This window comes from Cordyceps javanica, chromosome 1 (assembly GCF_051103115.1).
Source record: "Cordyceps javanica chromosome 1, complete sequence".
Lineage (NCBI taxonomy): Eukaryota > Fungi > Ascomycota > Sordariomycetes > Hypocreales > Cordycipitaceae > Cordyceps > Cordyceps javanica.
The window spans coordinates 7,255,075-7,267,436 of NC_139295.1; the positions used below are offsets into that span (position 1 = coordinate 7,255,075).

At 51.4% G+C, this 12,362-nt stretch overlaps 4 protein-coding genes across 4 annotated transcripts; all 4 read right to left on the bottom strand.

Annotated features, from left to right (window-relative positions):
- Positions 1-103: 103 nt before the first annotated feature.
- On the bottom strand, positions 104-2,095 carry V2A60_002203 (uncharacterized protein; the record flags this gene model as incomplete). Its single annotated transcript, XM_083253554.1, has 1 exon — positions 104-2,095. The coding sequence occupies one exon, from the start codon at positions 2,093-2,095 to the stop codon at positions 104-106; it is 1,992 nt and encodes a 663-aa protein (XP_083109680.1).
- A 703-nt stretch (positions 2,096-2,798) lies between these two features.
- Positions 2,799-3,746, bottom strand: V2A60_002204 (serine protease; the record flags this gene model as incomplete). Its single annotated transcript, XM_083253555.1, has 3 exons — positions 2,799-3,132; positions 3,201-3,430; positions 3,495-3,746. The coding sequence occupies 3 exons, from the start codon at positions 3,744-3,746 to the stop codon at positions 2,799-2,801; spliced, it is 816 nt and encodes a 271-aa protein (XP_083109681.1).
- A 2,434-nt stretch (positions 3,747-6,180) lies between these two features.
- V2A60_002205 (uncharacterized protein) lies at positions 6,181-6,855 on the bottom strand (the record flags this gene model as incomplete). The annotated part of the gene is made up of 1 exon (XM_083253556.1): positions 6,181-6,855. The coding sequence occupies one exon, from the start codon at positions 6,853-6,855 to the stop codon at positions 6,181-6,183; it is 675 nt and encodes a 224-aa protein (XP_083109682.1).
- A 3,340-nt stretch (positions 6,856-10,195) lies between these two features.
- Positions 10,196-11,771, bottom strand: V2A60_002206 (serine/threonine-protein kinase; the record flags this gene model as incomplete). Its single annotated transcript, XM_083253557.1, has 2 exons — positions 10,196-11,383; positions 11,433-11,771. 2 exons carry the CDS (start codon positions 11,769-11,771, stop codon positions 10,196-10,198), a joined length of 1,527 nt encoding a protein of 508 aa, XP_083109683.1.
- Between the last annotated feature and the right edge of the window lie 591 nt (positions 11,772-12,362).

Below are 12,362 nucleotides of genomic sequence, written 5' to 3' on the forward strand. Positions count from 1 at the left end.
GTCTTTTTGCTGTGAGATTTTTTTCTATGGTTGTAGATTCACTCTTTTCACCCCTGCTCGCCTCTACCCAAACTCCTTGCTCATCTCATAATTCGTCACAAGTCTACCGCTGCGCAATCGCCAGCCAGTGGTCAATCACCTTGGTCGACAGCCTGGGCAGGTCCTTGAACCTCTTTTCGTCATACGTGTCGTCGAGCGCCTTCTTCAGACGCTTCGCTTTCGTGAGCGCAATAATGCGCGCCCCGTTCGGGTTGTTGCTCTCCGCAAACTCGTTTGCCTCCTTTGTCAGCTTTCGTCTCGCAGCCTTCACGTCCTCGCCGTCGCTGCCCTCCGCCGTGCAGAGCCTGCACCCGCAGGTGAAGCCCCACGTCTTCCGCAGAGCGGCCTGGCGGGCGTCGTAGTCGCCGTTCTCGTCGTACGTGTGGGTAATCTCCTCGCCGGCGCGAATGTGCCGCGCGGCGCGGAGCACAATCAGGTCGCCGGCAAAGTCCTTGACCGAGTTGGCCACGCAGGAGTGGTTCAGGTACGAGGCGCGCGCCCACAGACCGGTCGTCGCGTTGGACACGTCCTCGTCCTCGGACTGCGGGCCGAGGCCAAAGGCGTTGCGCTGCACAATGTTGTGCACCTGGAAGGTGTCCACGACGGGACCCTCGGCCGTGGACGCACCCGCCTCGCCGACACCCTTGTAGTCGCCGCTGTCGAGGCTGAGCACCTTGGCTGCCTGCGACGGGTTGTTTAGAAGCTTCTGGACGACGGCGCGGTGCAGACCGGCGGGGAAGACGCGGATGTTGTAGTCGTCGTCGAGGTCCACCGTCAGCGCCGTCACCGCAGTGCCGGCCTTGTCCTTGCTCGAGACGATGCAAAAGGCCTTTTCGCACATGATGAGCTCGCCGGCCTTGAAGTCCCGCGCGGCAAAGAGACCACGGCCGGCGCCGGGGCTGCTCTTGACGGTCGTCTGGCCGTCGAAGCTCGCCACGTCCGGCTTCCACTGCACCTTGGGCAGGCTGGCGACGACCTTGCCCATGTCATGGTTCCCCTTTTCCTGTTCTTCCAGCCGCCTGGCCGTGCGGCGGATGTTGATCTGGGTCGTCTTGTTGTCCGGCTGCAGGCGGTCCTGTTCCGCAAAGCACTTTTTGGCCTGGGCAAACTCGCCGAGCGCGTACGCGGCACTGCCGGCGCGAAAGTACGCCTTGGAGTCGAGCGACCGCTGCTCCTCCGAGGCGCCGTCGGTCAGCGACGCCAGCGCGTCAGCCTTGGCCTCGTCGTAGCGCTGCAGGATAAGGTTGACGTGGGCGCGGTTGCGGCGGATGTCCTGGGGGAGCGTGCTCGCAGGGTTGGCGGCGGCCGCGGCGTCGGCGGCGGCGATACCCCGCGTGTAGTATGCGTGCGCGAGCGAGTACTGTTGTTTCCCGAGCGCCGTGTTGCCCCTTTCCTTGAGCTGTTCCGGCGTGACGGCGGGGTCTGCGACCTGGTAGCCGTCACGCCAGGATTCGGGGTCCTCACTAAAGGTCGTAATGACGAGGTCCGAGGGGTGGTTGACGCGAATCACAGCTTCATTGTCGCCGTTGAGCGTGTAGAAGGGTTCCTTGACGGCGAACTCGGAGCCGGAATCGAGCATGTCCTTGCCTAGTCGCTGCTTGTGCAGAAAGGTCTCCAGCACAACCACCTGATCGGCTTGCTCCCCGACACCCTCCACCACAGCCCATGCCGAAGTCTTGAGCTCCACCACGGGGGAGATGCGGCGCACCGTGAGCTTCTTGCCGCGGTGGTGGCTCTCCAGCTGCAAGTCCGAAACCTTCATCGGCGCGAGGTCCTTGGCGTCGGCGGTGCTGGGCTGGTACGGCTCGCCGACGGCGTAGGTCATCATGGTGTCGTCGCTCTTCTTCTGGGGCGCGGCACCGCCGAATCCCAGCGACGCCAGGGAAAGCTCCTGCATCAGCGAAGTCGAGGTCGCATGCTGGATGAGGCCCTTGCGGTCTTCGGCCTTCCAGGCCTGGCCAGCACGGGTTCTGCGTTGCTCGACGCCATTCTTAAACTTTTGGGTGACTCGCTGGGTCTCTTCCGGCGTGAGGAAGACGGTGGTCCGTCCGGCCATGGCGCTTTTTCTTCTTTTTTGAATGCACTTGCTTTTGTGTTTTCACAAATGAGACACCATTGTCTGAATGTGTTTGCTAGTGAGAGCTATCGTAGGAAGCAGCTTGATGATTGAATCTCTGAGGTGGTTAAAGATTTTTTATGGGGACTCGGTGATCCGCTGCGTCAGAGCAATGTACCAATCCCCTACTGTCGTAAAACACAAATGCAGATAATTGACAAAAATGTGTATGTTTGTGAGCTTGACTTGGATTCATTCCATTTTCTCGACCATTCGTGATTTGTTATTAACTTGGGCATGGATGCTGTCCTTGGGGGCGACACAAAAGCCGGCTCATTGCCGTAACAGGTGTCGTGAGGGCGCTCCAGGTACTTCTGAACGAGGAACAGGCAGAACAAGGAAATGCAGATAAAATTGTTGTAAGTGAAAGCCAGCATTGATAGAAGGTAGCGAACTTTGGATATATAATGCGTGATTTAGCTAGATATGTATGTACCTCCTTCCGTCACCTAGGTTGTCGGATTGGTTATTTTTGCCTCGATAATACTAGAGCATGTTGGTGCCTCGCAGCCATAATCCAGTTGGACGTAGTCGTTTAACGGTCATTCATTGCTCGAAAAGTTGGGCCTCTGCAAAGGAAGAAGTTCTTAATCGAGCTATCTAGGTTCCGAGGCAAGCCACGTTTGCGTGAGAGTACTTGGCCTCAAGGGCCAAGATGGCTGTTGATAAAGTCAATATAGCTGCCGACCCTGGTAAACGCTGCGGGAGTCTGATTGCACATTTCGTTATTCTCATCACGGGTACCCTGTGATACAACACCGAGCAGCTCTCCCGTCTTCTCATCGAAAAGAGGACCACCACTGTCCTGTGAGCAGACATTCTTGCCACTCCCACCAGCACATATTATTGTGTCTCTCTCTCCTATATTCTGGTAATGGGCGCAGTCCTTGCGTGCTCGAATAGGAAGAACAACCTTGAGAAGATTATAGGGGTAGGCGAGATCCGTAGATTCAGGCGTCACCGGCAATGTATGTCCCCTGTTCTGCCAGTCAGTGTCTTTCGAAATGTAAAGATGCGTGCTATATTTCTCAGCGAGAGCACCTACCAGCCCGCCGCAGTTGCGTTGGAACCGACTGCAGCATCTGAACCTGCCGGGGGCAATGTGGCGTAGTCAATATCGCTGCTCTTCTCAATCGGAGTCGCCAACTTCAAAATCGCAACATCGTTGTGGTGCTCTGTGCCCTCCACCATTCCATATTCATCCCTGCCCGAATCATAGTCAGGGTGCGTTATAGTAGATGCAACTTGCGCCTCTTCTGCCACGTAGTCCCTCCACTACACCATCGTCAGCTCTGTACCGCTTGATCTTATCAAGGTAAAAGGTGACCAGGGTGCATACCACTGATCCAGCACTGACAGATACTAATTTATGCCTGCTAAAGCAGCAGTGAGCGGCAGTCAGAACCGTAGTACTGTCTAAAAGACTGCCCCCGCACATGTGCGACCCGGTCTCATCGCGAATGCTAACGATGAATTTGATTTCGCCTTCCTCGGCAGCAACTCCACCAACGATTCTCTTATCAACAGTTGCTGATGATACTAGATTGGCAGGCAACAAGATGGCTGCTGCAAGAGCGGCCTTGAGTGCCATAGTGAGAACGGAGCCGTTGGGTAGTTGGTAAATTGGACTGCGCTGATGGGATGCACAGGACGATTGAATCTAATGGTGACTGTTGGCTGTTGATAAGAGTTCAAAAGGCAGCTTGCTGTATTTATGCTCGTAGAGACAAGCAGTATTTCTTGTATGTCGCATCCGATACTCGGCACGCCAAGCCTTTGATTCTTTATTTAATTGATTCAGAGTCACTCGAGTCCTGAGTGGACGCATCTGAGAAGTCTTTCCCCTTTTTGTGCAATAGTGTCATTGTCGAATTAGTTGCCTGTTGATAATGCATATTCTACCAATGTAATGTTTCACATAGTAAGTAGGGACCCTTGTATTTATTCTCAATATCATCATGTGCTCTTAGTACTGTCAGAAAGCGCACGATAAACTGATTCTTAGCATGAGCTAGCCGGTACAACATGCGGCGCACCGAAACCGCTGCGTGGCGTGCGGCACATATACGGATACATGACTTGGAAACAAGCATATCAATCGCCCGTATAGACTAGGTGGTCGCTATATGCGCTACAGAATGATGTGAGCGAGAATGTTTTATTATAGAGCTTTAGTGCAGCGACATATTGATAAGCTGGGCATCAAATGCCGGCGAGTCGCAAACGGGTCGGCTTTATTGCCGGGGTCGAGAATTGAGCATGTTATACATACAGAGGCATCCGCGTGTTACGCGATTAAGAAGCTTGGCACATTTGTAATGCTGTACTATATCAGGAAAAGTTAATTCAGAGGAACGGGCCTGCTCTTGATTCATAGCTTCTAATTCATTGCGTTTATCCCTACCAGCTCTATTATATATCCTCTATAAGTACGGATAGAAGTGGCTTATATAACCAAGCAATTCGGTGTTAGGTTTTGCATAATCTTATCCTTTATTATACTTTCCGTGGGATTTTAACCTAATTGGGGAGTGATCCAATTTGGGGCCACTCTCATTACGGAGCAGCTGATGTCACGCGCCGCGTAATGCCTTTGAAAAGCACCCGGCTTCCCGACCTGCTTCGCTTGAAAACGCAGGATCACTGCAAGGTTTAAAATGTTGCATGGTGACGGGTGACAAAGCCTCCTTCGTATAACCATCGGTTCCACACCCACGAAAAACGGGAACAATGCAATTCATTCATGCACAGCCTTTGGCTTCCTACAACGTAAAATACAGCCGCCCTAAGCCTATGTAATACTCATCATACAAGAACAAGTGGATGAATGGTTTTCGTTGCACCCCCTCTCCATGACACTGCACCTCCAGCACCGTCAGTCCGCCGCTATTACACGTGCGCTCTGGATTGCAGTACAGCGCACATGATAATCAATAACTAAGCGTTTGAGATAGCAATAGTAGCTACCCAGTGCTAGACTATTACAGTAACAATGCTACATGCGTGTTGCCAACAGCAAATATCCAAGATGGCGATAGTGACTGCCAGACTACAAGAATCCGGAAACTATGCAGTACTGCCTAACTGCAAATGACTACAGTGAAATTTGTGTAGAGCAACGATCCTATTGACGGTGAACCCCGTGAGAGAATAGAGGCTTGCCAGTAAGTACGCAATGAATAATGTCAAGAGATGGGTAGTGCCAAGAAGTAAGTAGTGGTGCGAAGTGGGTGGCCGACGTTGCGCCGCGTGGTGGTTCGGTTTAGGTACGCAAACGGTCTGCCATGGTGATCCACCCATGGTGGCTGGAGATGCAGCCTATCTGTTCCATTCGGACGAATGTCATGGATTCTTCGGGGGAGTGGCGCGTTGGCCTCGGGTTGTAGTGCATTGCACCATTGTCGACAGGGCCGACAACGTGGTAAAGAAAACCTGCGCCGGGATCGGAAGTTTGTACCCAGAGTGCGTGGTGGTTTCGAGGCACTCCGCAGTACTCAACGCGGAAGAATGGATAGGAAGACATGATTAAAAAGTAAAGAAGATCGAGGGGTCGGCTTTGGGTTGAAACGTTAGTTTCGGTCGGGTCCAGAGCTAACCTGTCCAATCCTGGGCAAATGCCCAATTTTTAAATTCAGTCTTGGCGATAGTATTCATTCAATGTTATAACCCCGTAATTGGCCGGCCCAGAAAACCTGGAATCTCGTCCGCGGTTAAAGGAGAGCATGGTGACGGACATAGTGCATGCTACTGGATACATAGCCGCTGCGGACGTGACTCACTGCTCTGCAGTTTGCATACTCAGTATTCAGGGGTTGGGGGGCATGCTCTAAAGCGCGCGGCAAGACCTTGTGTGTTAGTGGTCTCCAACGGACATTCATATGGATTAGTTATCTCCCTGCGTAGAGGTTCGCGCCCGCTTTCATTCCAGAGTATTAGACGCTACTCTTTTGATGCTTAGTTTTGGAATTACCTGCAAAGCTGACAAAGTAAGCTGCCGATTGGCCCACCCTTGTTTGAAGTGGCTATTAATACCATCTGTCCATCCGCAATCGACTCATCCAGGCAAAATGGTTGGGATATTCGTCCAGAAAAAGACCGACATGTGCATGCCAATCGTTTGACCAAGCCCCGTGTGCGCAGATAGCAACGGCATACTCCCAATACACCGGGTACCATCCTGACGCTGCCCAGTCAACAATGGCAATGCATCCATCCGGTTTAAGCATGATATTCTTGAGTTGCAAGTCGGCATGAGTAACGACAGGCCGCTCATTGCCCGTAAACACGTTCAAAAGCACGCTTCGGTAATATGCGGCTTTGTGCAGTAGCCTGCCAGGATCTTCTGCCATAAATCTGTCCACCAAGCCGTGGATAAGGGCCTCCTCGGTGTCAAACGCCCCGTCGGTGGACGGCATAGGTTCGTCGGCGGCAAACAGAAAATCCCGCAGCTTAGTCTTGTCCAGGCTGCCAAAGAATCCACGATGAGGCAAGTCGCGTAACGAAACGAACGACTCTTTAAGTTGCTGGATAATTTCCATTTTCTGCGTGGTATTCAATCCATCCCACAGCTTATCGAGCGAGTCGCCCGCAACCCTCTCCATAATAATATATGTCTTGTGTTCTCCTTCCTTGACAGATTGCTGGTAAACAGCATAGACCCGTGGAACGTGTATATTTGTATATCGGCGGACAAACGTCATGTTCTCGGCCTCGAGTGGTTCCACTCCATAGCCGTACTTGACCACGTAGTATGTTCCAACACGAGAAATACACCTAGAGAGAAGTTTATTGATGATTGGGGCATCCTCGATCGTTTATAGGGTCGGCAAGGGCTCGGGAAGGCTATCGTCAGACTCGCTGTAAAGGATCTTGTACGGAAGTGCCGATGCGGCCTGCGGGATTGGTAAAGATGGTAAGGAAAGCATCTCGGATAGATGCAGTATAGTCATATATGCGCTGCTTCCTCGACAGACATTCGTAAGAATGAGGGCTGTTGAGAATTAGGCAATCGGCGTGGAAATTGCCGAGTTGGCTGGATGGAACACTAGCGGCTGGGACAGTCTATGAAGTACTTTTATAGAAGAAGAAGAAGAAGAAGAAGAAGAAGAAGAAGCTGGGTGGGTCAGGCATACCAGTATCAAGCTAGCCGCGGGGATCACGCCCTGAATCTCAAGGCAGGCAGGCAGCCGTCTAATTGGGTCGCGTAGTTGAAGTGGTCAAGCTGCTTGTCTAGCAGCGGCAGTTCAGCGGGCCGCTAGCTACAGTCTATCCGTAGGTAGCTTTAGTTATATCGTCCCCACTACCAGCAGCCAGAATAAATTTTCGATTCAAATTAAACTGAGCCATTCAGGTCTGCACGAGAGATTTCAGGGCACGAGATTCAGAGATCTATCTGGCTGAGAAGCAAGCCCGTAAAAGTCCCGACCGAACCAAACATGGTCAGGCTACGTTCTGCTGCTACTCAGTACTACTAGCTATATTCCAGCTAGTTTTTGATATTCCTCACCTGAAAAGGTGTTCAGGTGGTTTTAGCAAGAATTTCGAACTCGACCAGCTCACTATCCGATACACTTTATATTCTTTTATCGCTGCTGATCAAAGTCAAATCGAGTCATTCTCCGGATCTCAAGAGCTTGCTGAAATCAAGGCTGCGTTTTTGGATAATGCTTTCCTGATCCAAGGGGTTAAGGCAGAATGCGCCGAGTAAAAGACGCGCTAAAAGCAGCGTGATCTGCGGGATACTTCCCTACCCCGCCGAGATGGTGCGCCGGTGCCTTATCCTTGGAGTGATCCGAGGTTGGAAACTAAATATATCTTTCGAACAAGAAAATTGGAGCAGTTCAAAATCTAAAAATATCCCTGGGGCGATTCAAAATTACATAGAACGCTCCCCACAGCCTTCATAGATAAGTATTAATATTGAAAATTGCGAGTCCTCTCGCCTGATACTATATTGTCCCAAAACCCCTCGTCCCTCTCATTACCCTGCCTCATCTAATTCTTCTTATTCTAAATATATATAGGGTAGAATACTCTATCTTAGAGTAAGAATAACCAGGTAAAACTAACCTTAACCTTAAAATAACATAAATCCTTATTAGGAGACTCGTTTATATGAAATTATTCTTGGTCAAATATAATTAGGCTTGTTAATAAATCATAACTACCCATACTTCACAAGACTGTTTCGTATTATTGATTCCAAAATACACGCCTCGCAAACGGTGGTGGCAGCGCCCCCCTTACCGGACGCCTCGAGGGAGCCGATAAACTCTGCTAACTAGCAGTTCTCTGTGTAGCGAAGATGGCATGAGGTACCATGACCTGAGACACTCTGAGGGTCAAGACATGGCAAGCACAAAAGTACAATTGCTTGAGCCATGTAGACCATGAGAGAAGCGCGACGAACATATAAACACAGTCTACAATCTCGACTGCATCTCCGCCACAACCTATAGGAGCAGCGAAGTTGAGACACGGCCCCGTTCCTTTTGTCATTTCAAGACAAAAGCACAAAGATGAGACGAAACGAAATGACCCACAACATTCCGTAGTACACTCCGGCTCCGGACGGAGATGGTCAGATGTTGGTGACAACCACTCTCTCTGCGACAAAGATTTCGGCTGGTGTGGACATTGCGCAGAGGAGGCCGGACTATCGCGTTGAAGAGATACCACGGCAATATCTTCTAGCTTGCATCATCATCAACCTGATGTGAGCACTGCCAGAATGTACCATGATCCTGCGCTGGGTGTTTTGATAGACGCAGCTTGCAAAGCAGCCTTGTCTTGCGCGCAATCATACCTTTCACCACGCGTAGAAACTAGCATCTACTATGCAGCAGTGCTATCGACTGATCATTTGCCAAGATCTTCTTCTGTCGTGTGTTTTCTACCCAGCGTCGACCTGCGCTTTTCCTGGATACTCCCGTATCGATATCTTGCCTGGGCTCCAATGGTCAATATGCAATAGCCAAGAGACCAACATCGGCCAAACTTTGAGCTGTTACGATGCATCTGACCTTGGCCGGGCTGCCTACTTGGGAGGAGGGCAACGTCAAGAAATGGTGGATCAGACTCTAGTACACCTGTCTCGCACACCAGCGTGCCTTCACGTTGTCCGTCAGCGCCTGGCGGCGGCGGACGACAGTGGCGACAGCAGCGACAACGGAGACGTGCAGCGCATCTCGTGAATGCTAGGCATGCCCAACCACGGCCTGACAAAAAGAATCGCTTCGCTGTGCGAATTCCCGTTCCCGTGCTAGATTCCCGATGTATCTTCCTTTGTTCTACGCCCGAGGAGCTCTAGTTGACGGGGTCCCTGGCCGCTAGTTCTTGCACTGGCCGTGCATCGACTCGAAAGTGATGACAAACGTGCTCGGCCTCTTCGTACGAAAGATACGTCCCGCATAGCAAACTGCCGCCGTCCCTCAGCACTACTCTGGACATGGTCGTTGTCCGTCTCAGGAACCCTGCTAGCCTGAACCGATTGACGTTGCCTCTTCTCAACAGCGCAGTCACGTTGATGAGCCGTTGTTCCGGTCTATAGGGCACTCTGTCATCGCCCTGCCCAACAAATTCATATCCATGTAGCAGCAACAGGGAGGTACGACGAGGAAAGGGGTTTGCTGCAGGACTGGGTAGTTGGCGCCCGGCGTACAAGAAAAGAGGCAGCAGCGTCTGTTTGAGGCCCACGGCCTCACATAAGTGTACGCCGTTTTCGAAAGAAGTCCAAGCCCTCCCGTTTCGAAGATTTCCATCAATGGCTGAATTCGACTGGAGTATTTGACCGTACACCCTTCTCTGGTGGGAAGTCAGGCCAGCGGCGCGCAACACTTGAGACACATTGATTCTGCCAGTAGAAGGCTGGAAGGAAACCAATCTGCCCGGCCCAGCTTCCATACGCACAAGTCCTGGCTTGTCGAATAGAAGCCTGGTGGTGTTGTCTTGTGGTGCGATTGCCAGCCTGGTTCTTGTCAGTAAAATCTGTAGTCACCAAAAAAAAAAAAGAAAAGAAAAAGAAATCCAAGCTTCTTAAACTTACTCAGTCTGGTTCGCGGTTCCGGGGCTCGCTTGCGTAGTATTTGCCGCGGCTTGGTTGGCAACGCCACGGTCGGGGGATGGTTCGACTGTGCCTCCATGCGCATCTGCGTCTTGCTGTGACCTTTCGCTCTCGCTTTCCGGTGCAGCGCCTGTGACATGTGATGCTGTATTCTGCGGAAAGTTGCCTAGGCCGGGTATCCAGTCCTCCGCAACAATTGGGTTCCATGTGGGGATATCCTCAAAGGGAGGAAGAGGAGGGCTTGACAAGACTGGCAGTGCTTCTGCCCGACGCAGAAAACTGCGTAGTTCAGAACTATTCCAACCCAGGTCGATCCCTTGGATGTTGCAGGGCGCAGTGTCCGGGATGCTGCTATCGGGCCTCACAACAGTAGTATCGACTCCAGTTCTCGGGTCATCATTGCAGGGCGCAGTGTCCGGGATGCTGCTATCGGGCCTCACAACAGTAGTATCGACTCCAGTTCTCGGGTCATCATTGCAGGGCTCAGTGTCCGGGATGCTGCTATCGGGCCTCACAACAGTAGTGTCGACTCCAGTTCTCGGGTCATGATCCAAGAGAGTCTGGTTTCGGTCCGCATCAACTTGGGAGTCAAAAAAAGAAAGTTGTAGGCATCCCTCAGCCGTCGCTCTGTCGTTTGGGTCAAGTTGTAAGCACAAGTCAAGTAGAGCTGTCGTTATGTTTCGCTTTTGCTTCAACTTGTGAGCTACCAGAGCCTCAGCCCAGGACGCGTGAGTGTCTGCGGGAAGATTTCCCCAGAGCTCCATGACTATAACTCCAACCGACCAAATGTCGACCTTGGCCGTGTAGGAGATCTTGGCCGTGTAGGATGACCGGAAAATTTCAGGAGCAGCGTAGCGCTTCGTTCCGCAGACGGTGCTGTGCTCATCAGCTTTGCTAGACAATCCAAAATCGGCAAGCTTGGCGTGAATAGGATCACGGGCCATGATGAGAATGTTGCCCGGCTTGACATCCCGATGGCTGATTCCCTCGCCGTGAATGTACTGTAGTGCCACGAGAGTCTGCTTAATAGTTGCGCGGGCTTCACTTACCGTGAATTTTCGAACTCTGATTTGGTCTATCATACTACCCAGGCTAGCAAACTCCATAATAAGTTCAGGGTCTAGTCCGTTACGAATATTGAACTCGTAAAAGGTGATGATATTTTTCTGGAGGCTGTTAAAAACGGAAATTATCATCCAATAGTAAGAAACGTACATGATTTAGCTTGCGAAGTATGTTGATTTCATCCCAGGGAATTTCTGAAAAGCTTTTCGTGTAGCGTTTGATCGCCACAGCCTCGCCAGTATACTGGTGTAATGCTCGGTATACTATCGCTGAAGCCCCTGACCCGACTATCACTTCGGAACAGTACTGATAAACGCTTAGTCCCTGGCTTATAGTCGACCGCTCAGCTGATTCTGTCGCGCTCGAGAGACGTATCGCTCCGAGGTTTGGCACCGCATTTGCGAGTGTTTTTAGGAAAGTCTTGTAGCTGCTGGGTATGTTGTCGTCTCCCCAAGTCCGAATGAGGTCCATCCTCAGGCTGGAAAGCATTACTACAACGCCCTCCTTGCAAAAAACCCTTTGAGACTCCAACTTGATATATTCGAGTTCATTTCGTAGCCAGACATTTGTTCCTCCATTAGATAGGTTTCGCACAATTATAGCCCCGGTATGTAGCTCAAATGTAATGGCAAATTGCCGTCCGCTAATGGCAAAAGCCCTGGCTGAAGGGAGGAGTATGTCGCAGCGGTCAACATCTGTACCAAAAACGAAACCGACCCTGGGATCCTTTGGGAAATGCGCCGTGGTCAGGGCTAGTACTTCATCGGGGGGCAGGGACCTCGGAGCGGGTGTGCCATGGTCGCTTTTCTCGGACGGGCTCTTCGGGGCGAAGATATCGTCAACAACTTGCACCTTTTCGCTTGTACGAAAGCGAGAGTTATGGGGAAGGTCCACAACCAAAGGGGCTCGTACAGCGAAAATTGTGCACGTCATATTGCTTGCGAATTTGGGACAACTTGGGAAAGCAAAGTGAAGTCTGTAGAGGGCTGTAATCGCGCGGGGACGGCCGGGGTTGAATACTAAATAAGTACTTTTACAGTAACATATAGAGCGGCTACATGTTGGCAATATTGCCATGGA